This window comes from Danio rerio, chromosome 25 (assembly GCF_052040795.2).
Source record: "Danio rerio strain M-AB ecotype USA chromosome 25, GRCz13ab, whole genome shotgun sequence".
Lineage (NCBI taxonomy): Eukaryota > Metazoa > Chordata > Actinopteri > Cypriniformes > Danionidae > Danio > Danio rerio.
Genome location: NC_141045.1, coordinates 2,481,844 through 2,505,806, shown reverse-complemented (window position 1 = coordinate 2,505,806; position 23,963 = coordinate 2,481,844). Strand labels below are relative to the sequence as shown.

At 36.3% G+C, this 23,963-nt stretch overlaps 1 protein-coding gene across 2 annotated transcripts in view; it reads right to left on the bottom strand.

Moving 5' to 3' along the window:
* Window positions 1-7,826: 7,826 nt before the first annotated feature.
* fbln1 (fibulin 1) overlaps window positions 7,827-23,963 on the bottom strand; it is a 70,166-nt gene continuing 54,029 nt past the window's right edge. The window contains exon 17 of one of the 2 annotated variants that reach the window (XM_087310297.1): window positions 7,827-11,605. In XM_087310297.1, the coding sequence (XP_087166423.1) occupies window positions 11,466-11,605 (140 nt within the window). In that variant the 3' untranslated portion in view covers window positions 7,827-11,465. 2 annotated transcript variants of the gene reach the window in all.

Genomic DNA, 23,963 nt, shown 5'->3' with positions numbered 1-23,963 from the left:
AAACTGGCAAAACGTAAAATACTTACGTTTTTTTCGTGAGATCAGGCTGGCAATTCTGACTTAATATCTCGAAATTCTGACTTAATAACTTGCAGTTCTGACTCAATATCTCATTTAATATCTCGTATGAATTTGCCACAAAACTGCTAAAATTTTAAGTCAGTATTTTACGTTTTTTCAGTTAAGTGGCTAATTCGTACGAGTTCAGTCGTACGAAAATGTACGATTTTAAAAAGAAGGGGTGGCACCTAACCCCACCCCTAACCCCAAACGGCATTCGGTGATGAGTAAATCATACTAAATTGTACAAATTAGATCGTACGAATTCATACGAATTAGCCACTAAGTCGAAAAGTCACAAATTGTCAATTCTGATTCTGAAATTCTGAAAAGTTACAATCACAATTCTGATTGTGTTGATATACATATACCTTCTATTATTTTCTATCATCAGAAATTTAATTAAAAAAAATACATATATAATTTTATTTTAATAAAATTTTATATAATTATATATAATTATAAATATATATATTTTTTTTTTAAAACATACGCAGTTTCAAAGAGAACCATGGGTCTACAGGGACGTGCTTCTGCTTTAAACTGATGTAAAATACAGTAAAACACCCTAAATCTGTTGAAATGTGTCGATCTGGTGGCGGTTGAGTTTGCAGCTGCATATTATTGGGAGATCGCTGACAGGAACAGTGAACAGCTCCACCAGAGCACGTCTGAAGCTCATATGCAGGTTTATTTTACAATCTATGGCAGAAACGCCATTGAGCCTGGCTAGATCTTTCAGTATGGGTATGCGTGTCCGTTATTAAACACTCACATGACCAATATTATTAGCCCCTTAAGCAATATTGTTTTGGATTGTCTACAGAACAAACCACTGTTATACATCAGCCCCTTTCACACAGTTCTGTATGTGTGAACAGGCCCCTTTTGAAGATTTTACTTAAGCCTTTAAATGTCACTTTAAGCTGTATAGAAGTGTCTTGAAGAATATCTAGTCTAATATTATTTACTGTCATCATGGCAAAGAGAAAATAAATCAGTTATCAGAAATTAGTTAATAAATCTAATATGATTAGAAATGTGTTGAAACAATCTGCTCTCCGCTAAACAGAAACTGGGTTAATAATTCCGGAGGGCTCACAATTCTGACTTCAACTCACACGTCTTCTTCTTGTTGTCATTAAACTCTTCTGTCGCTTATCGCTCGTCTCGTTTTTCCTCAGGTCGCGCATGGCTGATCTGGAGGCGTTCTTCAGTCCTCAGAGCCGCTGTTTTGACGTCGGAGAGCTCAAACCTCAGTCCACACGCAGCAGAGAAATGTTGAAGCATGATAAATGATCCCCTCACGGCTCTATTGTCTCTGCACGGCTGCTGTGTGTGAACCGCAGCGCTCATGGTGGAGCTCAGATCTGCGCTTCTGTCCCCGGAGACGCGCAGGAAAGACGGTCTCGGTTCGGCGACCGCGCGCTGAAAGGGATGTGGTCAAAACGGCTCCATTCATAAGTAAGACCAAGTTTCCAGCACAAACTGTGGCAGGCCGTTTAAGCGTAATCCTTGTGTGCTGTTGGACATGTTTTCATCCACTCTGGGCTGATTTTGAGTCTTAATTTGGCAACAACTTTCTCTCTGTTTCATATGGAAGCCGGTATGAATGCCACTGAATTATATAAAAAAAAATGATTGAAAAATGAAGCCAGAATTCTGAGTTATAAAGAATTACTTAATATCTCGCAATTTAGACTTTATAACTTGCAATTCTGACATTATAACTCAGAATACTGACTTAATAACTCGTAATTCTGACTTTATATCTCGGAATTCTGACTTAACTCGTAATTCTGACTTTATAACCCGCAATTCTGACTTAATAACTCACAATTCTGACTTTATAACTCTGAATACCGACTTAATATTTCGTAATTCTGACTTTATAACTCAAAATTCTGACTTAATAACTCACAATTCTGATTTTATAACTCAGAATACCGACTTAATATTTCGTAATTCTGACTTTATAACTCGAAATTCTGACTTCATATCTTGCAATTCTGACTTAATAACTCGCAATTCTGACTTAACTCGGAATTCTGACTTTAAAACTCGCAATTCTGGCTTAATAACTCGGAATTCTGACTTTAAAACTCGCAATTCTGGCTTAATAACTCGGAATTCTGACTTTAAAACTCGCAATTCTGGCTTAATAACTCGGAATTCTGATTTAACTCGGAATTCTGACTTTATAACTAGCAATTCTGACTTCATAACTCGGAACTCTGACTTCATAACCCGGAATTCTGACTAAATAACTTGCAATTCTGAACTAATAACTTGCAATTCCAACACAATATCACAGCAATTTGTAACTTTTTGGTTTAGTGGCTAATTCGTATGAATTCGTTTGATCTAATTCGTACAATTTAGTACTATTTGCTCATCCCCCAATGACGGTTGGGTTTAGGGGGGTGGGGTTAGGTGCCACGCCTCCTTTTTAAAATCGTACAATTTCGTACGACTGAACTCGTACGAATTCATACGAATTAGCCACTAAACTGGCAAAACGTAAAATACTTACGTTTTTTTGTGAGATCAGGCTGGCAATTCTGACTTAATATCTCAAAATTCTGACTCAACTCGTAATTCTGGCGTTACAACTCGCAATGCTGACTTTATAACTCGCAATTTTGACTTAATAACTTGGAACTCAAAATCGCGACTTTATAACTCAGAATTCTGACTTGACTTTTTTTTTACCATTCAGTGACGGGACTGGGCATCTATAGTTTCAGTAAATGGCAATATTTTTGCTGATAAATCTTATTTTGACAATTATTTTGGGAAAGTTTTCAAAAACTCAACAATACACTCTGGGAAAATTGTCTGCCCTTTGGTTATGTTTAAGGCTGTTTTTTGCCCCACTAAATTCCATTATAATCACATTTTTGAATTGCAAAGCCGTGACAGCACATAATCATTCTTGATAGTTGCTGGTTTTCTCTGTTGGGAAGAGGGACAATTAGTAAATTTGACTGTTGAGCATCAGTTGCAGTAAAAAAAAATGCTTAGTTTCTGGCTTTTATATGGAGTATAGTGTCTGTGTGTGTGCGTGTGAAAGAAACCTTTATCTTGATATGTTTAACTTATCAAGCACTTATCTGGATATGTTTGAGAAAATTAAAATAAGCAGCTCAGCTCAGAACACAGTAACTACACACTGTAATCTGCTGTTTCACTACTGAACTCCATATAAAGCCAGAGACTCTTTAGCACAGGGCAGGCCGATCTAAAGGGTTAATGCTGCACACTGATGATTAACAGGAAAAATGACACATTTTGACAATCAAAAATTGTGGTTATAATGGAAGTCGATGGGGCAAAAACAGTCACTAACATAATAAAAGGGGAGTACATGTAAACAATACACAAGGGTTAAAACCATACAATCCATAAATAAATAAAAAAGTATTAGATTAGTCAGAATGACAGTTAGAAATAATATAATTGCACTAGTAAGAAATCAGATTCAAGATATCAGTATGTTCTCAATTTATTTCAGCTCTCTGTAACTTATTCAGTGTAACATATTTAGACAAAAAAAACATAATTATGATCTATATATATATATATATATATATATATATATATATATATATATATATTGATGTCAACATTTGTAGTGGATCACAAATATATATATATATATATATTAAAAACTCACCGGCCACTTTATTAGGTACACCTGACTAGTACTTGGTTGGACCCCTTTTACCTTCAGAAATGCCTTTATCCTTCATGGCGTAGATTTAATAAGGTACTAGAAATATTTCTCAGAGATTTTGCTTCATGTTGACATGATAGCATCACACAGTTGCTGCACATTTGTCGGCTGCACATCCATGATGCCAATCTCCCGTTCCACCACATCCCAAAAGTGCTCTATTGGATTGAGATCTGGTGACTGTGGAGGCCATTAAAGTACAGTGAACTCATTGTCATGTTCAAAAAAACTGAGATGATTATCCAGTATAAGTTATTATATATATATATATGAGATATTAACAACTTATACTATATATATTATATACTATAACTCATTGTACTAAGCTTATTTTTGGCAAAAATGACTGAATAAAAAACTCCTCCACTGTAAAAATACTGTTATATACACTGACTTATATTCAAAATCACCACGGCTGCAAAATGTCGAAACATATCTAGATATTATTTTCATCTCCCAGCCCTAAAATTAATGCTCAGTTTGTGCTGGACTACATTTTTAGACTATAACCTCCGGCTGAAATATGCGCGCAGCTCCTCAGAAAGTCCCGGTATAATATTAGCTGCTCTGGTAAAAATGAGTAATTCAATTATTTCACGAGCTTTATAATTTGACCATAATTTGCTCGGGTTGATTCAAATCATTAGTAAATCAAACTTTCCATGTAACTTGGCCCAGCCGGCTGCAGAAATGAAAGGCCACTGGTTTGTGCGCGCTGGTCAATTTAAGAGCCAGAATTCCCACAATCCTCTTGTCCGACTGGCTTCGGTCATGCCATGCATTGATAGCTCAGAATAAGTGCTGTTGGTCTATGGCAAGCCAGTTTCGCTTAAAATAACCATCACTGTACTGGTCATAATTGAGCGTTGACTAATCAAAAATCCAATTCTGTTCGATAAGGGGATAGTATGCTTTAAAAACCTATTCATAGACAAAGTGTTTGCATCTTTTGATCAGTTGATATCACATTATAGGTTGATTAAGTCAGATTTTTTCAGAGTCCTGCAAATAAGAGATTATGTTAGATCCCTCATACCGGAATTTCCTGTTTTGCCCTCTGGAAACCATTTAGATTATTTTCTTTCCTGTAATATACTAGCTAAAGGCTGCATTTCTATGTTGTATAATCTACTTCTGAACCAGTCATCTGCCCTTACAGATGACATTAAGAGTGCTTGGGAAGAGGATCTTTGTGGCTCAATTTCGAATGATCTGTGGGACAATATTCTTTAAAAAATTCACTCATCATCAATGTGTGCCCGGCACTCCCTTATTCAATTTAAAGTAGTGCGCAGAGCTTATATCTCTAAGACTAAATTAGCCCAAATGTTTCCAGGTACCAGTCCTTTGTCCAATAGATGTAATTGAAGGCACTTTATTTCATATGTCCTGGACTTGCCCCAACTTAGAGCATTTCTGGAGGTTAATATTTGACACGTTATCTGTGATTCTACAGCACAAGCTAGATCCAGATCCACAGGCGGCACTATATGGGGTGACTTCAGAGGATAGACGGTTGCCTTCTTCAAAGTGTAAAATCATTGCTTTTTCGACTTTATCGGCACGTATAGGGCTATTTTGCTAAAATGGAAGGATTCTCATCCTCCCACTCATGCTCAGTGGATTAGAGAAATTATGTCTTGTCTTTATTTAGAAAAACAAGTCAGGTTTTTCGGAGGGGACATTTTTTTTATGGTGTTGCAACCTTTTATTGATTTTGTGGAAAATCTCAAAAGATTTGATTTTGCTGTACATACCGGGCTCTATTTTGACGGTCCATGCGCAGAGCACAAAACGCAGGGCGCAAACGCTTTCAGGGCGTGTCAGGACGCGTTTTTGCTAATTTAAGGACGGGAAAATCTGCCTTGCACCGTGGCGCATGGTCTAAAAGGGTTGAGTTTATTTTCTTAATGAGTTATAGGTGTGTTTTGAGAATAAACCAATCAGAGTCTCATCTCCCATTCCCTTTAAGACCCAGATGCGTCGCGCCATAAGCGCATTCGCTATTTACAGGACGCAAAGTAAGTCTAAGTGGAAAAAATGAGCATTTCACAAGCAAACAGTTAAACAGTTAAACAGAGCATCTACTGCGTGAGAATGAGAGATAATGGATCTACTTTCACTTTCGCTCTTGGATAGGGAAACCTTTACACACAGACATCAATTAGCCTATAAATAATTAATTTTGTTTGTTAAGCGCAAATATTCGTTTCAAAACTATTTCTAAATTCAGTTCTAATTTCCAGCAAATGAATAAATGAACAATAATAACAAAATGAGCTCAAAAACCTGAGTGATATCCTAAAACACATGCTGTGCCCCATATGGTCTAAAACCTGACAGGTGGACAAATCTAAGCTTGTTTTTAATAAAACAAATATAAATATGGATATAATAAATAATACTGCTAATAATAATAACATTATACAAAAGCAAATTGTTATGAATGAACTGAAAAAGCCTCCCAAGATGAAAAATATAAAGCAGTGGTTTTTCATATTTATGTAGGCTAGAAAATAATATGTTTTTAATATTTTAATCCTTTATATTTATATCCTATATCTATTCTTATTATATCCTATATATATCCTTAATATTGAATTTTTTTCATATGTAAAGATATTTGCCTATTGCTCTCTTGTGTGTATTAAGCAGTGTGTAAGCGAGGAGCAACTCTGCGCTGGAGTTTAGACCGGGTTTGTTTTGGTCTAATGAAAAATCTATTATAGTTTCTCAAAATAGCAACGCGCCAGCGGTCCGCCTCAGAACACCTTCCTTTTTAGACCAGAATGCCTATGGGCGCACAAATGAGCACTAATGCATTTGCTATTTAAACAGCGTAGCGCAACGCCTCAAAACCACTCTTGCGCCAAGCTGAAACTACCAAAATACTATTGCGCCACGCCATGCGCCACACTGCGCCGGGCGTATGATAGGGCCCATGGTGTGTATGGTTATATGTTAGTTGAATAAATGCTTTTTCTTTTTTTTCCTCTCTTTTTTTATTTATTACATTTTTATTATTATAATTTTTTGTATGTTTTTTATTTTTATTTATTGCTATTATTGTTATAATAATTATTATTTCTTTGTATTTGTATTTAAACCCACAAGTACAATTGTATATTTGTTAATTTTTGGCTTATGTGAGCACTATCCCGCTGTTGGATTGGTATGGGTTTGGGGTTTGTATTGTTGTTCTTTCCCATTTGAAAAACTGAAAATCAATTAAAAAAATATTTAAACGAAAAATCCAATTCTGGATACATATTTTTAACTTTAACCATTGGAGTTAGGTATCTATAACTTGTCTATGACTAGAGGTTATATGCACTGAAAATATCTAGTTTAATTTTGACCATACTGTAAAATAATATCCGTAAATTAGTATTTTCTGTATTTTGTGATTCATGTTTTTACCCACTTATTTATGTTTGTGAATTGCATTATGGGATCTTGATATCTCCTCCAGCAACTTTTGGATTCGGGCACAGCCTTAATGCTTTTGCGCCATGAGCTTTGTGCCTAGACCGGGGGTCACCAATCTCAGTCCTGGAGGGCCGGTGTCCCTGCAGGGTTTAGCTTCAACTTGCCTCAACACACCTGCCTGGATGATTCAAGTATACCTAGTAAGACCTTGATTAGCTTGTTCAGGTGTGTTTGATTAGGGTTGGAGCTAAAATCTGCAGGACACCGGCCCGACAGGAACAAGTTTGGTGACCCCTGGCCTAGACTGTTAAAACAGAGCCCCTAGTCTTTGACCTAGTGACACATATACACCTAATATACATATACACCTCAGAGAAACTGTTTTGTGAATATTTGTAAGATAATTCATCGATTTTAACAATTTTCAATAATCACCTGAAAAGCATAACAATGACAAAAACCAGAGGCTTCGATATTGCGCTTGGTCATGTTATGCTAACCTTTAGGTCATTAAAAATGAAGATATTAATCGTTACAAAATATAGTCACGTTTTGACACGTCTTTAATCCCACACACAGAAAAACGCAGAAAAAAAAAGAGTAGAAATCTAAATTTTTAATGACACAGTCGGTGATACATAACAATACATTAAGCAATGCAAAGTGTGTCTAAACAAGTGTACAATCAATGTCGAGTTGTCAACTTCATATTATTCCTTCCTTCAGCTCTATGAAGAGGAAACGAGTAGGCATTATTAAAAAAAACATCCTTTTACATTCTGCATAAAAGCATCAGAGCAGCAAAAATGAGCATCCTTCCCACAGAAAACACGGTGGCCTGTAAAGCAGGCCATGTTTACTCGAGTGCGTCTTGTTCTTCTTGTTAAACTTGTGATATAAACACAAACATATTTGATCATTTTAAGTGTCCATTTAAAGATTATCTCATACAATTGATTGCTTTAATGGAACAGTTAGTCCCATATCTTCATTTCATGTCATGCTGGTAAACATTTGTGTTTCAGATAGAAGAAAAAGTCATGACGGTGAGTACATAACACATTTCATTCATAGAGCAGGTCATGTGGTCATTTAAAGTCTCTTAATATTGTGTCGGAGTCCTTTAAAACAGATTTAAATGCATCTACGCTCTGAAAACATTGTCTTTTTCTCTAAATATGTGTTTAATATTTGAATCATTTCAAGATGATTTCAATACAGTTTGTTTAACGGGGTTTGTCTGAATTCAATACAGTTGATTTGGAGCTATAGGCCCTCCCAGCACCCCTACACTCCCGAAAGCCAGCTTTCACCTGATTGGTTGGCTGAGCGAGTCTATTTTGATTGGTCTTTCTGTTCTACACTACCTGACAAAAGTCTTGTTGTGGATCTCAAGTTGCAAGAGCAACAGATAGTAACTTGACTTAGACTAGTTGACTCTAGTTGATCATTTGGAAAGTGGCAGATCCCAATCATCACAAATACTGCAGAACACCTACTGGAACCGGCATGGACCAAGATTCTCACAGAAATCAGTCAAGTTTGGTGAAAGAGAAATCATGGTTTGGGGTTTCATTCAGTATGGAGAGATCTGCAACATCAACAGCCTGAGGTATCAAGACATTTGTGCTGCCCATTACATTACAAACCACAGGAGAGGGACAATTCTCCAGCAGGATAGCGCTCCTTCTCATACTTCAGCCTCCACATCAAAGCTCCTGAAAGCAGAGAAGGTCAAGCTGCTCCAGGATTGGCCAGCCCAGTCACCAGATATGAACATTATTGAGCATGTCTGGGGTAAGATGAAGGAGGAGGCATTAAAGATGAACACAAAGACTCTTGATGAACTCTGGGATCCTGCTGAAGGCTTTCTTCTTCATTCCAGATGACTTTATTAATCAGTGATGTGAGTCATGTCAGAGATGTATGGATGCAGTCCTCCAAGCTCATGATGGAGTCAGACACAATATTCATTCTGTCTCCACTGCAGCAGGACTTTATATTCTATACTGGACATTATTGAAGGTTCAGTGATGAGACTTTAGTCTGAGCAGAGTCAGAGCTTACTGTCCTGATCAAATCATTAATAATCAAGACATGATCAGATTTTATTGTGCTCAAATAAGCAAAATCTAGAGGCCTTTACCTTTCATAGTGACACTTCTGACACCAAATCATCAACTAGAAGTCCAGTTATTATTTGCTGTTCCTACAACTTGAATAGGCGACAAGACTTTTGTCAGGTAGTGTATAAACAAAGTGGCCATTTCAGAGTTTGTATGTGAAGAGAGGTGGGGATTATGCAAATCAGCTACTTTGATCGTATTGATGTACATTAGTAGCAGGCAAGAGATTGGAGAAAATAATGATTCATTAAGGTGATTGAGAGCTGGCTCTTCCTTTTTGCAGCAACATTTTTATTTATCATTCAGAATTTTTAAAGCCGGCTACGTTACAAAGATACGTTTAGAAAACCCATATGACCTGCTCATTAAACTGGTAATTAACGTGTTAAAATATTTCAAATAAACACACTACAGATGCACCATTGCATTCAATTTTAGTTCCTTCCAGAGAATATGAGTGTGTTTTGTTTATTAGATATCGTCACCTTGGGATTATAAGGTTCTCTCTGCGTTCTGAATGATTTTGAGATATTGGGCTTCAAAGTTTTTGCATTCCATATTGCAAACAGTATGTGTGCAACATTCATTCATTTTCTTTTGGCTTAGTCCCTTTATTAATCCGGGGTCAACACAGCGGAATGAACCGCCAACTAAAGCCTGATTTATACTTCTGCGTCAAGTGACTGGCGTAACCCACGGCGCATGCAACGCGCGTAGCTGTGCATTTATACTTCCGCGCTGTCTCTGTCAGTCTGCAAAAACACTTCCGAAACGCTAGTGGGCAGTGAGGTGTTAATGTGTCTCTGTGTCGAGTTTCTTCACTGCTGTTTTGCTTTTCCTGAACACTTCCGGGATTTACAAGTGGCTCAAACTCGCTCATTTTGTGGCAGGAACCGGCGGAAGTGCAACAACTTTAACTATGAGGTAAACACAGAACAAAACTTTCCATCAGGAGCTCCTTCATGGGACTCCAGACTTGTAAACAATCGCTCGCGCCATTCGCGCGGCTCTCGGTCCCGCCCAGACTCGTCAGCGCTACCAAGCCGACCAATCACAGAGCTTACGCTACGCGTCGTTGCGACGTGTAGTTACATTTTTTGAGAGGTGCACGTCAGTGACGGCCACGGCGAAGGGCTATGCGTCAGCGCTGTAGCATACGCCAGCGTTTGACGCAGAAGTATAAATCAGCCTTTATCCAGCACATGTTTTAAGCAGCCGATGCCCTTCCAGCTGCAACCCATCTCTGGGAAACATCCATACACACTCATTCACACACAGACACTATGACAATTTAGCCTACCCAATTCACCTATATAGTGCATGTGTTTGGACTGTGGAGGAAACCCATGCGAACACGGGGAGAACATGCAAACTCCACACAGAAATGCCAACTAACCCAGCCGAGGCTCGAACCAGCAACCTTCTTGCTGTGAGGCGACGGCACTACCTACTGCGCCACCGCGTCACCCTGTATATAACATTATTTTTTTAAATAAAAAGTCTTAAAATGGAAACAACTTATAAAAAAAATCCCATAATGTAAATAAGTTTAATAAGAATATGTCAATAACTCAAATTTGACAAAAATGACCTATAAAACCTTATAATTGTAAGGTGACGATATATTGTTTTTTTATTTTAAGCAATCACTGCAAGTGCAGTAAGCCAACATTCTCTAAAATTGATGACCCAACCTTTAAAAACACACCTTAAAGTCTGCGTGAACCGGACGTTGTTGAGACTTTCATTCCAGTATGTTTATGTACTTCTAACTGAAAGTGAATATTGAGTAGGGGGCGGGGCTTTCTGTTTGCGCATCGTTCGCTAGCAGCAAACTACTGAAGAAGCAGCCAATCCAAACGCAGAAGCAGATGATCAGACTACGGCTGAAGATGACCAATACATTTCTTTTCAGTGGATTAACTTGCACGTATTAATCGTACACCTAAAGAATGACAATGTGCGCTAGCAAGATAAACAGACGTTTGGATTTCACACAGACTTTAAGATTCTCAGCGTGAAGATCTCATGTCTTTGTATTATATGCGATCATTCAGACAGGATGGACACGTAAAATGTGTGAACAGAACGATTGAAGTTGAGTGTAGTTGTATTTAAAACCAGAACTCGGACACGTAGATGTGAACGTTGATGATGTTACGGTGGGAAACGACTCCGTTTGTGACGTAGTTCATGGCCAGCTTCAGTACGGTGCTGACGGGACCAACCAGCGGCTTCACCTGTCTGACCACACCTGCGGACCACAACATACAGTCAGAAAAAGATTCATAGCAGATAAACTAAACGCAAACCATGCAGATGACATTGAATCCAACTTTTTAAAAACCAACTGCTACGGCTTGCATGGAAAAAAATCAGGTAAATTGATTGATTGATTCATTTTATTTCGACTTCAGCCTGGTTTATACTCGACGCGTCCACTAGTTTGCTAAATAACTACTCTTCACTAAATAACTATAGTAACTTTAATCAATAAGCAAATACAATTAAAAGTGCAGTAGATTTTATAGCTTTATTTAATTTCTGTAAAAGCCGTTGTTTTTAATAGGCTAAACCTTTTTTTTATTGTCAATATTTTCTATTGTTTGCTATGTATTCTATCATTTGAAGCTATTTATTGTCCCATATTTTAACATCCCAACGTTGACAGATATGACATAACATTGCTAATCATTAAATAGCTATAGTGCTATCTGTTAGTTTTAACGTCAGCTAATGTTATAGAAGTGCACAGATGTTATGGAACATAGTAATAGTAATGTAACTACCCCCATCATTACTTCCTCAAGCAAATGTGTAAATATTAGATCTATTCAGCAATAACGTTAATTGCATTGGCATATTTATCTGATGTTTTTCCAGCTTGTAGTAGTCGATCAAAAAGCTATTCAGTTTCTTATGACTATATAAACTAGCAGTGGAATTTACTGCGATGTGACAGGGCGCCACCTGAAATCTTGCCTAGGGCGCCCAATTGGTTTGGGCCGGGCCTGCTGAGGGGGCATACGGGTCAAACACCGGCCTTACTTCTTACTTCTGAAAGGCCTGAGTAAGATTATGTATTAAATACATTTACAAAGACGAAAGCTAATGAGGTTTTTGCTATATTAGTTTCAGTTAGTTCTAGGTTTTTTGAAAAACTCGTTTTTATTTTTATTTCAGTTAACCACAATTATTTAACATTTTAATTTTCGTTTTTTTTTTTGTTTGTTTCTTTTCGTTAACTATAATAACCTTGCCGTCCAATCAAAATAATCAAAATTGCAATCATACAAGTACACATTGCAGTTCAGTAAACTCTTTCAGATCAACGCCTGTCGCAGCAGAGGCTTTTGCCTTTCATATAAGCCACTTTTGACACCAAATCATCAACTAGAAGTCCAGTTATTATTTGCTGTTCCTACAACTTGAATAGGCGACAAGACTTTTGTCAGGTAGTGTATAAACAAAGTGGCCATTTCAGAGTTTGAATGTCAAGAGAGGTGGGGATTATGCAAATCAGCTACTTTGATCATATTGATGTACATTAGTAGCAGGCAAGAGATTGGAAAAATCTTTGTTCAGTGAACATTTCTCTGTCAGATCAACGCCTGTCGCAGCAGAACAACAGTTTATCCAGCCGTCTGAAAGAAACAGGAACCTAAAAAACACAAGATAAACGACGCCAGGGTTTGGCCAAACATTACCATCTGCATTTTAGTACTCGTGTCTGTCCCTAGTTAATGCTTTGGCTTGAAAGCGCTCTCTGAAGTTTAAAATTATGGATCTTTTGTCTTTTACGGAGACAAAACATTGTCATAATTATGTCTGGGCCTCTATTAAGTTGCGGTAACGTAACCGACACAAAGTTTATGAAAATAAAAATAATTCACAGCCGCTATGGAGCGATTCAAAAGACGCAGCACATACTAAAGCTCCATTGAGATGATGGATGCGACGCTCATTGTTACAGAAACAAAGAAAACAGCATTTTCCCAAAGGACGCGAGACATCCTCCATTACAGCCCTGGCATCAGCCAAATGAGACCAAAATGCTGGAAAATCTCCTCAAAGTGAATAAATGAAGGAGACGGAGACACTGGGTTTATACAGAACTGTCAGCGCCTCATCTCGCGCCAGAGCTAAAGTCACTTTAGTGAGTCAAAGCTGTAAAGTTTCAGTATTTGGTTTGATCCTGTTCTCTCTTTGATTAATTGATTTGCTTAAAATGTCTCTTAAAGGCTGTGAATTGATGTTGAAATCTGTCGAATGCAAGTTAAGCAATACAGATTCACAAAGCTTCAAAACCCATGTGAATCTTTTGATTCAATTGATTGAATCACGTTACTTTTGAGCAAAAAAGATTTTGTATTGTTGTGATGAAGGTGAACACATAAAGCAGATTTTCCACTGATATCCTTTCAGTTTTTAATGTAGGTTTAGTTTTAATTTTAATAACTGTACGTGAATAATAAATAGCAAGAGTAACATGTGCGAATCTTTTGATTCGGTTGACTGAATCACGTTACTTTTGAGCAAATGAGGTTTTATTATAAAGAAGGTAAATAAATAAAACCTAGACTGATATTCTTTTATATAATAATGTAGGTGGAGTATTAATATTAATAAACATGTGAATAATAAATAGAGTAATGTGTGAATCTTTTGATTCAGTTGATTGAATCATGTTACTTTTGAGCAAATGAAGTTTTGTTGTGGAAAAGGTGAATAAATAAAGCAGATTTTAACTGATATCATTTCATACATTAATGTAGATTGAGTATTAATATTAATTCATATATGTGAATTTTAAATGTCAATATTAAAGATAATTTTTTTTGTATTTTATTGATTGACTCATCTTTTCATCAAATTAGGTTTTATTGTGATTAAAGTAATTAAATAAAGCAGATTTTCCACTGATATCCTTTCAGTTTTTAATGTAGGTTTAGTTTTAATTTTAATAACTGTACGCGAATAATGAATAGCAAGAGTCACATGTGCGAATCTTTTGATTCGGTTGATTGAATCACGTTACTTTTGAGCAAATGAGGTTTTGTTGTGATGAAGTTGAACAAATAAACCAGATTTTAACTGATGTCCTTTTATATAATAATGTAGGTTGAGTATTAATATTAATAAACATGTGAATAATAAATAGAGTAATGTGTGAATCTTTTGATTCGGTTGATTGAATCATGTTACTTTTGAGCAAATGAGGTTTTGTTGTGAAGGTGAATAAATAAAGCAGATTTTAACTGATATCCTTTCATACATTATGTACAGTAGGTTGAGTATTAGTTTTTCATTAACATATATGTAAATAATAAATGTCAAGAGTAACATTGAATCTTTTGATTCAGTTGATTGAATCATGTTACTTTTTATCAAAGATTTTGTTGTGATGAAGGTGAATAAATAAAGCAGATTTTAACTGATATCCTTTAAATTTTTAATGTAGGTTTAGTTTTAATTTAAATAAATCATGACTAATAATTAGCAATAGTAACATGTGCGAATATTTTGATTCAGTTGATTGAATCACGTTACTTTTTAGCAAATTAAGTTTTGTTATGAAGAAGGTAAATAAATAAACCCTATTTCTGACTAATATCAGTTTTTAATGTAGGTTTGGTTTTAATTTTAATAAGCATACATGAATAAAAATGTCGAGAGTAACGTGTGAATCTTTTGATTCAGTTGATGGAATCACATTATTTTTCAGCGAACAAGATTTTGTTGTGATGGTGAATAAGTAAATCAGGTTTTGCCTGATATCCTCTCCGTTTTTAATGAAGGTTGAGTATTGATTTTTAATAATCGTGAATAATAAATGTCAAGAGTAACGTGTGAATCTTTTGATTCAGTTGACTGAATCACGTTACTTTTCAGCAAATGAGGTTTTGTTGTGAAGAAGGTGAATAAATAAACCAAATTTTCGACATTATCCATTTATATATTAATGTAGGTTAAGTATTAATTTTTAATAAACGTGTGCGATTTTACCTGATATCCTTTCCGTTTTTAATCTAGGTTGAGTATTAATTTAAATAAACATGTGAATCTTTTGATTCCGTTGATGGAATCACGTTACTTCCGACTGATATCCTTTCAGTTTTTAATGTAGGTTTGGTTTTAATTTTAATAATCATACATGAATAATAAATGTCAAAAACATGTTTAAATCTTTTGATTCAGTTGATTGAATCACGTTACTTTTCAGCAAATTAGTTTTTTTTTTTTGAAGAATCTGATTAAATAAATCAGATTTTAACCAATATCCTTTCAGATTTTAATGTACGCTTAGTAATAATTTTAAAAAACGAATTGGCTTAAATAGCTCCCACATAAGCTATATTTAATATCATAGCATACATATTTAGGGTAATAAATGATTTGTAGATTACAAATTCATTAAAAATGTGTACTTTGCAAACGTAGTCTTTTGTTTTAAGTCTGCTCAGGTTGAATTTAAGTCTATGTTAATTACACTATTTTGACCAGCTTTAATGTGAAGTCTCTAATCTGAGTTTAATGGTATTATGTTTACCCGCCAACTAATAATGTATAACACTATATTCGCAGTAGCAGATCGTCCGATAATGAAACCTCCATTTTGCGGTTATGATTTTAAAGACGCTGCGTCATGTTTGGTCACGTGATTCACGAGCGCGCCAAATCATCAGCTTCATTATTAGTAAACAATGAACGCGGTTTACATTCGGTTTACTTCAAGACTTTGAATTGAATTTATGTGTCATATATTGTTGTATAATATTAAAATAATGGCATTTTGTTGTTTTGAAGCATTTCTTAAGCCCATCTTCATCCTTAATGGAAATTCGCAGCGCTGACACGACATGAGGGTAAGTAAAACTGACAAAATAATTCTTTATTAAAATATTAAAATATCTAGTAAGATAGCAATATCCTATATTTAGTATTATAAGAGCGACTTTTGATTTGCAGTTTAATAATCAGTCCTTCCACAATCACAAAAATAGGTTTGCTAACGTGTCTGAATATGTAGACCAAGTTCATTTAAAGGAGAAAATGTTCCTTTCATATATTTAGGTTGGCAAAGCTGGAACGGTTTTTTATTTCAGAGCTTAAAGGCTTCAAAATGAGTAATTCACATTTATATATTCTGCCCTTAAATGACATGTATGCGGTTTTATGCTTGAAAAGGTTTGTAACAGTACCATGGCCTGATGTGATTCATGTAAAGCATTGTGTTGGTTAAGTCAAATGTCACTCGATGGTGGTAATCTACCAGACCACATCACTGCATCGACAATGATGGAGAGAAAAAAAAAAGAGTAAAACCTCTGCAAACATTTAGAAAGCCAGCTCTGTGGAAAAAAATTAAAAGACAGCTTGAAAATTCTTACTTTCTCTGGATATACTGCATTTATTATGGATGGATTTTAGTATTTTTAATGCTTTTTTTGTCAGTTGTGATTGAAAATCAGGGTAAATTTTTAAAAAATTTAGTTTTGTACTTTTCAGAAGTTAAAACATACATATCTGAAAATATCTGAAACTTTTCTGATGTCGTTTCTTCACCTATTACATATTTTATGCCAAATAAAATAACAAATTAAATGACTTTTTATCTTAAATTTGGAAGAAAAGGCTTTAGTTTACAGATTAAAATGAAAATTATTACTTCAGAGAAACTTCATTAGTTTGACACTTTGGAATTTAGCGGTATATATACCTGTATATACCTGTATATATATATATATATATATATATATATATATATATATATATATATATATACACACACACACACACATACACATGTGTATATATATATATATATATATATATATATATATTAGACAGAGATTTGTCGCCACCTACTGGGTTTTCAAAAACCATATATATTTATTTATTGTGGGCTCACACAAGCACACAAACACACAAAATTACTGAGATATCTTTTTTTGTCAGTATCGCACACCCCCAGTAAAAGCAATGAATAAATAAATATGTTTTTAATATCCCCAGTAGGTGGCGACAAATCTTTGTCCTAATGAGTGATTATTAAATCGATTCAAGCGATTTGTTCAAAACTCCTGATTCATTTAGAAATTAATGTCTTTTAAACAATATTTATCTACTGATTGTGGGCCAACACAAGTGCGCGCACAGAAAAAACGCACTTCATAAAACTATAACAAATTGTTTGAGGAAGTTTAAAGTCATCCAGAGTTGTTTATGTTGAAGACTAACTGCTGAATGTGTCTGCGGTCGCTTCCCCAAAGCCACGAAGCTGCGCAAAAGTGTTCCTACGCTCATCTCCAAATGCCGTTAAAGAGCAAGAAGACTGCAAAGAGCTTAAGTGCATGTTATTCATGTACACACTTGCCGTTTATGTATTGATATAATATTGCTGCAGAAAACATCGCAAAATGCTACTGAATTGATTTTGTCGCCCACCCCTTTATATTTATAAACGTATTGCTAAGTAAATGTTCTCTATTTTGTTCGCGTAAATTCAACATAGCAACATGCGCTGTCTTTTCTGAATTTATTCGAGATTTATTCGAGTCTGATTCAGTGATTCATGTATAAAGATATGCATTTCTAAATGAATCGGGAGTTGATTGAATCGATTGAATAATCACTTACGACAGAGATTTGTTGCCACCTACTGGGTATTTTTAAAACCTTATTCATTGTGGGTTAACAAAAGCGCACAAACACACACACAAAATTACTGAGATATCTTTTTTTGTGAGTATCGCACACCCCCAGTAAAAGCAATGATTAAATAAATATGTTTTTAAAAATACCCAGTAGGTGGCGACACATCTCTGTCTTAATCAGTGATTATTAAATCGATTCAAGCAATTTGTTCAAAGCTCTTGATTCATTTAGAAATTAATGTCTTTAAAACAATATTTATCTACTGATTGTGGGCCAACACAAGTTTGCGCACAAAAAAACACACTTCATAAAACTATAACAAATTGTTTGAGGAAGTTTAAAGTCATCCAGAGTTGTTTATGTTGAAGACTAACTGCTGAATATGTCTGCGGTCGCTTCCCCAAAGCCACGAAGCTGCGCAAAAGTGTTCCTACGCTCATCTCCAAATGCCGTTAAAGAGCAAGAGGACTGCAAATAGCTTAAGTGCATGTTATTCATGTACACACTTGCCGTTTATGTATTGATATAATATTGCTGCAGAAAACATCGCAAAATGCTACTGAATTGATTTTGTCGCCCACCCCTTTATATTTATAAACGTATTGCTAAGTAAATGTTCTCTATTTTGTTCGCGTAAATTCAACATAGCAACATGCGCTGTCTTTTCTGAATTTATTCGAGATTTATTCGAGTCTGATTCAGTGATTCATGTGTAAAGACATGCATTTATAAATGAATCGGGAGTTGATTGAATCGATTGAATAATCACTTACGACAGAGATTTGTTGCCACCTACTGGGTATTTTTAAAACCTTATTCATTGTGGGTTAACAAAAGCGCACGAACACACACACAAAATTACTGAGATATCTTTTTTTGTCAGTATCGCACACCCCCAGTAAAAGCAATGATTAAATAAATATGTTTTTAAAAATACCCAGTAGATGGCGACACATCTCTGTCTTAATCAGTGATTATTAAATCGATTCAAGCGATTTGTTCAAAACTCTTGATTCATTTAGAAATTAATGTCTTTAAAAACAATATTTATCTACTGATTGTGGGCCAACACAAGTGCGCGCACAAAAAAAACACACTTCATAAAACTATAACAAATTGTTTGAGGAAGTTTAAAGTCATCCAGAGTTGTTTATGTTGAAGACTAACTGCTGAATGTGTCTGCGGTCGCTTCCCCAAAGCCACGAAGCTGCGCAAAAGTGTTCCTACGCTCATCTCCAAATGCCGTTAAAGAGCAAGAAGACTGCAAATAGCTTGAGTTAAGTGCATGTTACTCATGTACACACTTGCCGCAAAACAAAGCCACGTCGATGCCAGCAGCCATTCGTCATCCTCAATGGCTGCACGGCTTGCGATATTGAAGGTTTACATGTAAACAGTGCAATTTCTGGTTTTCTGGTCGCTCCGGCAATGAAAGGAGATGTATGACAGCATCCAAAACGGCAGGTTTAACATGAGGGACAAATGCGAGGAATGAGTAGCTCCAACCACACTATTGGATAATGACATGCTTATGCAGGGAAGTCGGCCCACATCAGCATAAATGCCAGAGTTTTATCTCTGGGTAGAGTCACCCCCAGTGTGGTGTTGTTGGGAAGCGTGGCTGCGTATATCCAAATATCCTTAAACAACTGCAAAGAGCACTTGACTTCTGCTTGCTCTCTCCGTGTGGTTTGGTGTCTCAAGCTCAATTAGCAGTGAATCATTGCGGTCCGGTAGTCGGACTCAAGCTGGAATGTTTGTTTCAGTCATACCTCCATTGAAAACTCAGTGTTTTTGCAACAGATCGGTTGTGTTGATAATGCTGAATGTTATAAATGCTGTAATTGAAATCTCTGAATATACCCTCATTCACTAATCCCGAAATGTAGGGTTCCACAATTCATTCCATCTTGATCTCACGAGAAAACGTAAGTATTTTACGTTTTGGCAGTTTAGTGGCTAATTCGTACGAGTTCAGTCGTAAGAAAATGTACGATTTTAAAAAGGAGGCGTGGCACCTAACCCCACCCCTAAACCCAACCGTCATTGGGGGATACGCAAATCGTACTAAAATGTACAAATTAGATCGTACGAATTTGTACGAATTAGCCACTAAATGAAAAAGTTACGAATTGCCGTGAGATTGTGTTGTTCATTCATGTTGTCCCAACTTGGGCCGCAATAGTCACATCGCAGGATCTGAATGCTGAGTTAGGCTTATAGTTGATCAGGAGTTCGTTCTTCGTATGTGGATTACCCAGTTAGCTGGATTTGGATATTGACGATTTGACACCATCCAGGATCGTTTCGCTCTTCAAAGCTGATCCGAGAGTTGTTGTCATGGCAACAGTTCTGCTAGCTCAAACCTGATTGGGAGCAGGTTCAATTCATATAAACAGGATTAGATCAGGTCAGTTCAAGCAAAGATAATAGAGAAAGAATGTACCGAATGCTGATATTTTCCTACAGTAGTAGTTATATACACTTGGGATAATAGTAAATATTTTTAACTATATACCCGTGAACCAGGCCCGGATTGGCTAGAATATTCTTAAAATGTCAGCAAAATCAGCTGTTGTGTCTTCACTTTAGACATTATGCTAGAGAATCATTCAAACACTAGCTCTAAAGTGACGTTGGTGAATGAGCAGCGGTTTCTGCTGTTCTGACGTCAGCTGCAGATGTGAATGAATGGCGGAAGAAAGTAGTTCCTTATACAAAAGGGTTTTTGAGACTACGTGTTTGATTCTGTTTTGAATACACTATTAAGCCGTTGAACTGTTGTGTAAATGCAATATCACACTCGTAGCAGTGTGATATGGCTGTATATCATCACTAGTGGAACACTAAGGCACCTTTTGCCAACACACGCCTCCCACCATTGCCGATATACAGCCATATTGCACTGATACTTGTGCACTGATATAAATATATATATGTATACAGTGTAAGTCAGAATTATCAGCCTCCAATAAATTATTTTCCTAATTTTTTGTTTAACAGAGAGATTTCTTCAACATTTCTTATCATAATAGTTTTAATAACTCATCTCTAATAACTGATTTATTTTATCTTTACCATGATGACAGTAAATAATATTAGACTAGATATTTTTCAAGACACTTCTATACAGCTTAAAGTGACATTTAAAGGGTTAATTAGGTTAACTAGGCAGGTCATGGTAATTAGGCAAGTTATTGTATAATGATGTTTGTTCTGTAGACTATCAGAAAAACAATGTGTGGCTAATAATTTTGACCTTAAAATGGTTCATAAAAAAATCAAGAACTGCTTTTATTCTAGCCAAAATAAAACAAAATAAGAATATTTTTACTTTATTCTCCTAATTTTTCAACTTTATTCTTTATTATCTTTATTATTATTACATAAATTTAAAACATCAAGAATTTTTTTAGCGCATGAACTGATTCACCAAATTGAATCAGACTTCAATCCCACAGTAGCTTCCCTGCTATATGCTAGCTTTTATGCTCTACGCCTGATAGATGCTAGTGATGTAGCAGCTAATGCACAGCAAAGCCTCGTCCATCCGCAGGGTCTACATTTCTGACACACTTCACTAAAATTCCTCTGCTGTGTGTGAAAATCTGCATCCGCAGCCAACGTCACATACCTGATCACAGACAGCATGTCTCTGCCGCGCAGCGCTAACTTCACCGCGCTCAAATATTGCATCATCGAAGCGCTCGCTAACCACAGGTGCATATCCCTAGCAGATGTTTCAGTGTTCATCCTTCCTTTTTTTATGCGGCCTGAGGTGAAGCCAAACTGAGAGTCGCTCAAGGGAAAATAAAGCCACTGCGTTTGATTTCTACCGCGGATATCGGTACATTCCTCATGCTAATGCTAGTCCGTGCTATTCCAGGCCTAAATGTCAGAAATCCAGACGTCATCATGTGCGAGTCCAGAGATTCATCCTCATTTCAACAAGGAGAGCGTTGATACTTTGACCAGTTCTGGAAACAGTACTGAAAAATCAGGCATAAGTAAAAAGTAGCATGACTAGGTAAAAATAGAGTGCAAGTAGAGTACAGATGTCTGTTTGGTAGATCATTTTTGGGAAAAAATTATAAACTTTTTACCATGGTGCTAAAACCGTGTATTCCCTAAACCTTGTATACTAAATATTAGGGCTGCACGATATTGGAAAAATTTGACATTGCAATATTTTTTTTCCCTGCAATATTTATTGCGATATTTATTTATTTATATATATATATATATATATATATATATATATATATATATATACTTAAGATATACTTTTGCACACATACAGTATCACTGTTTTATCTGCTGCACCACTCACTGTAAAATTCTTCCACAAAGAACTAGAGCAAGTTTTTTTGGCTGGTGGAGGACCAAGAATGACTCAGCAGCAGCCTCACTCTATCGATAACCTTAGATATATGCTAAGGTTAACTAGCTTAGCATATATCTTGCGGTCTGCAAATGACAGTAATTTAAACATACCGTAAAACTCCTATAAGTGCATACAGTTCGACACAACTATATCGTTTTAACCTTTATAACCGAACGTTAACGTCACTCTGTCAACAGTCTATTGTCCTAATTACTGCGCTAACAGAGCTAACTTACGTAAACAGAGAGCAACAGATTGCAGGTGTCAACAATGCAGCGTAATGGAATAATATACCGATCAAACTCCGCTTTAAGTACGCTACAAGTTTATAAACTGCCTTTGGAACCTAGTTTAGATACAAAAATTTATTTAACAAAAATAGTAATGCAGTAAAGTATTTTTCGCTCTGCCAAGCCTTCTCTGTTGCTGTGTTTAGCAGCAGCCTGCGTCAGTCACCTTTTACCCCGGCCCCACCCCACCCCCCGACTCCTGAATGTCTGTCTCACTCACTCACTCACTCACTCACTCACTCACTCACTCACTCACTCACTCACTCACTCACTCACTCACGCGGGCATGCACTGTGGTCTCATGAGGAAACGCAGATTTTTGATATAGTGTTTTTCTTGTTCCCGAGTACAAATAATTTTTCAAGTATTTGTTCGAAATAAGTATTGGTAAAAACACGCTATTCGTGCTTATCCGAATACTGTATTTGGCTTTGGCTCCACCCATAATGTATATATATATATATATATATATATATATATATATATATATATATATATTTAAATTTTATTTTTTTTTTTGCTTTGCATCGCACCTCCTGCGATGTGACTATTGCGGATGCGCAAATCGCGATTTCGATGCTGAAACGATGTATCGTGCAGCCCTACTGTGGAAACGAAAGTGACCGGTTATGAAAATGAAGTGAGGTGTCGCGGACCTTTATTCTGCCACCCTATGCGCGGATATAACTGAGGACGCGCGGGTGCTGAGGGAGGGAGGGAGGTGTCGCCGACGCTGCCCTCTCTATTCTGCCGCCCTATGCGCGGATATAACTGAGGATGCGCGGGTGTCGTGGACCTCTATTCTGCCGCCCTATGCGCGGATATAACTGAGGACGCGCGGGTGTCGTGGACCTCTATTCTGCCGCCCTATGCGCGGATATAACTGAGGACGCGCGGGTGTTGTGGACCTCTATTCTGTAGTAAATTCCTTGTAGTGAGCAACGTAAGTATTTTACGTTTTGGCAGTTTAGTGGCTAATTCGTATGAATTCGTACGAGTTCAGTCGTAAGAAATTGTACGATTTTAAAAAGGAGGCGTGGCACCTAACCCCACCCCTAAACCCAACCGTCATTGGGGGATACGCAAATCGTACTAAAATGTACGAATTAGATCGTACAAATTCGTACCAATTAGCCACTAAATCAAAAAGTTACGAATTGCCGTGAGATTGTGTTGGACTCTCAGAAGCAAGTATTGCTTAAGTAGGGTTAATAATATTGACCTTAAAATGGCTTTAAAATAATAAAAAACTGCTTTTATTTAATTTAATAAATAATTTA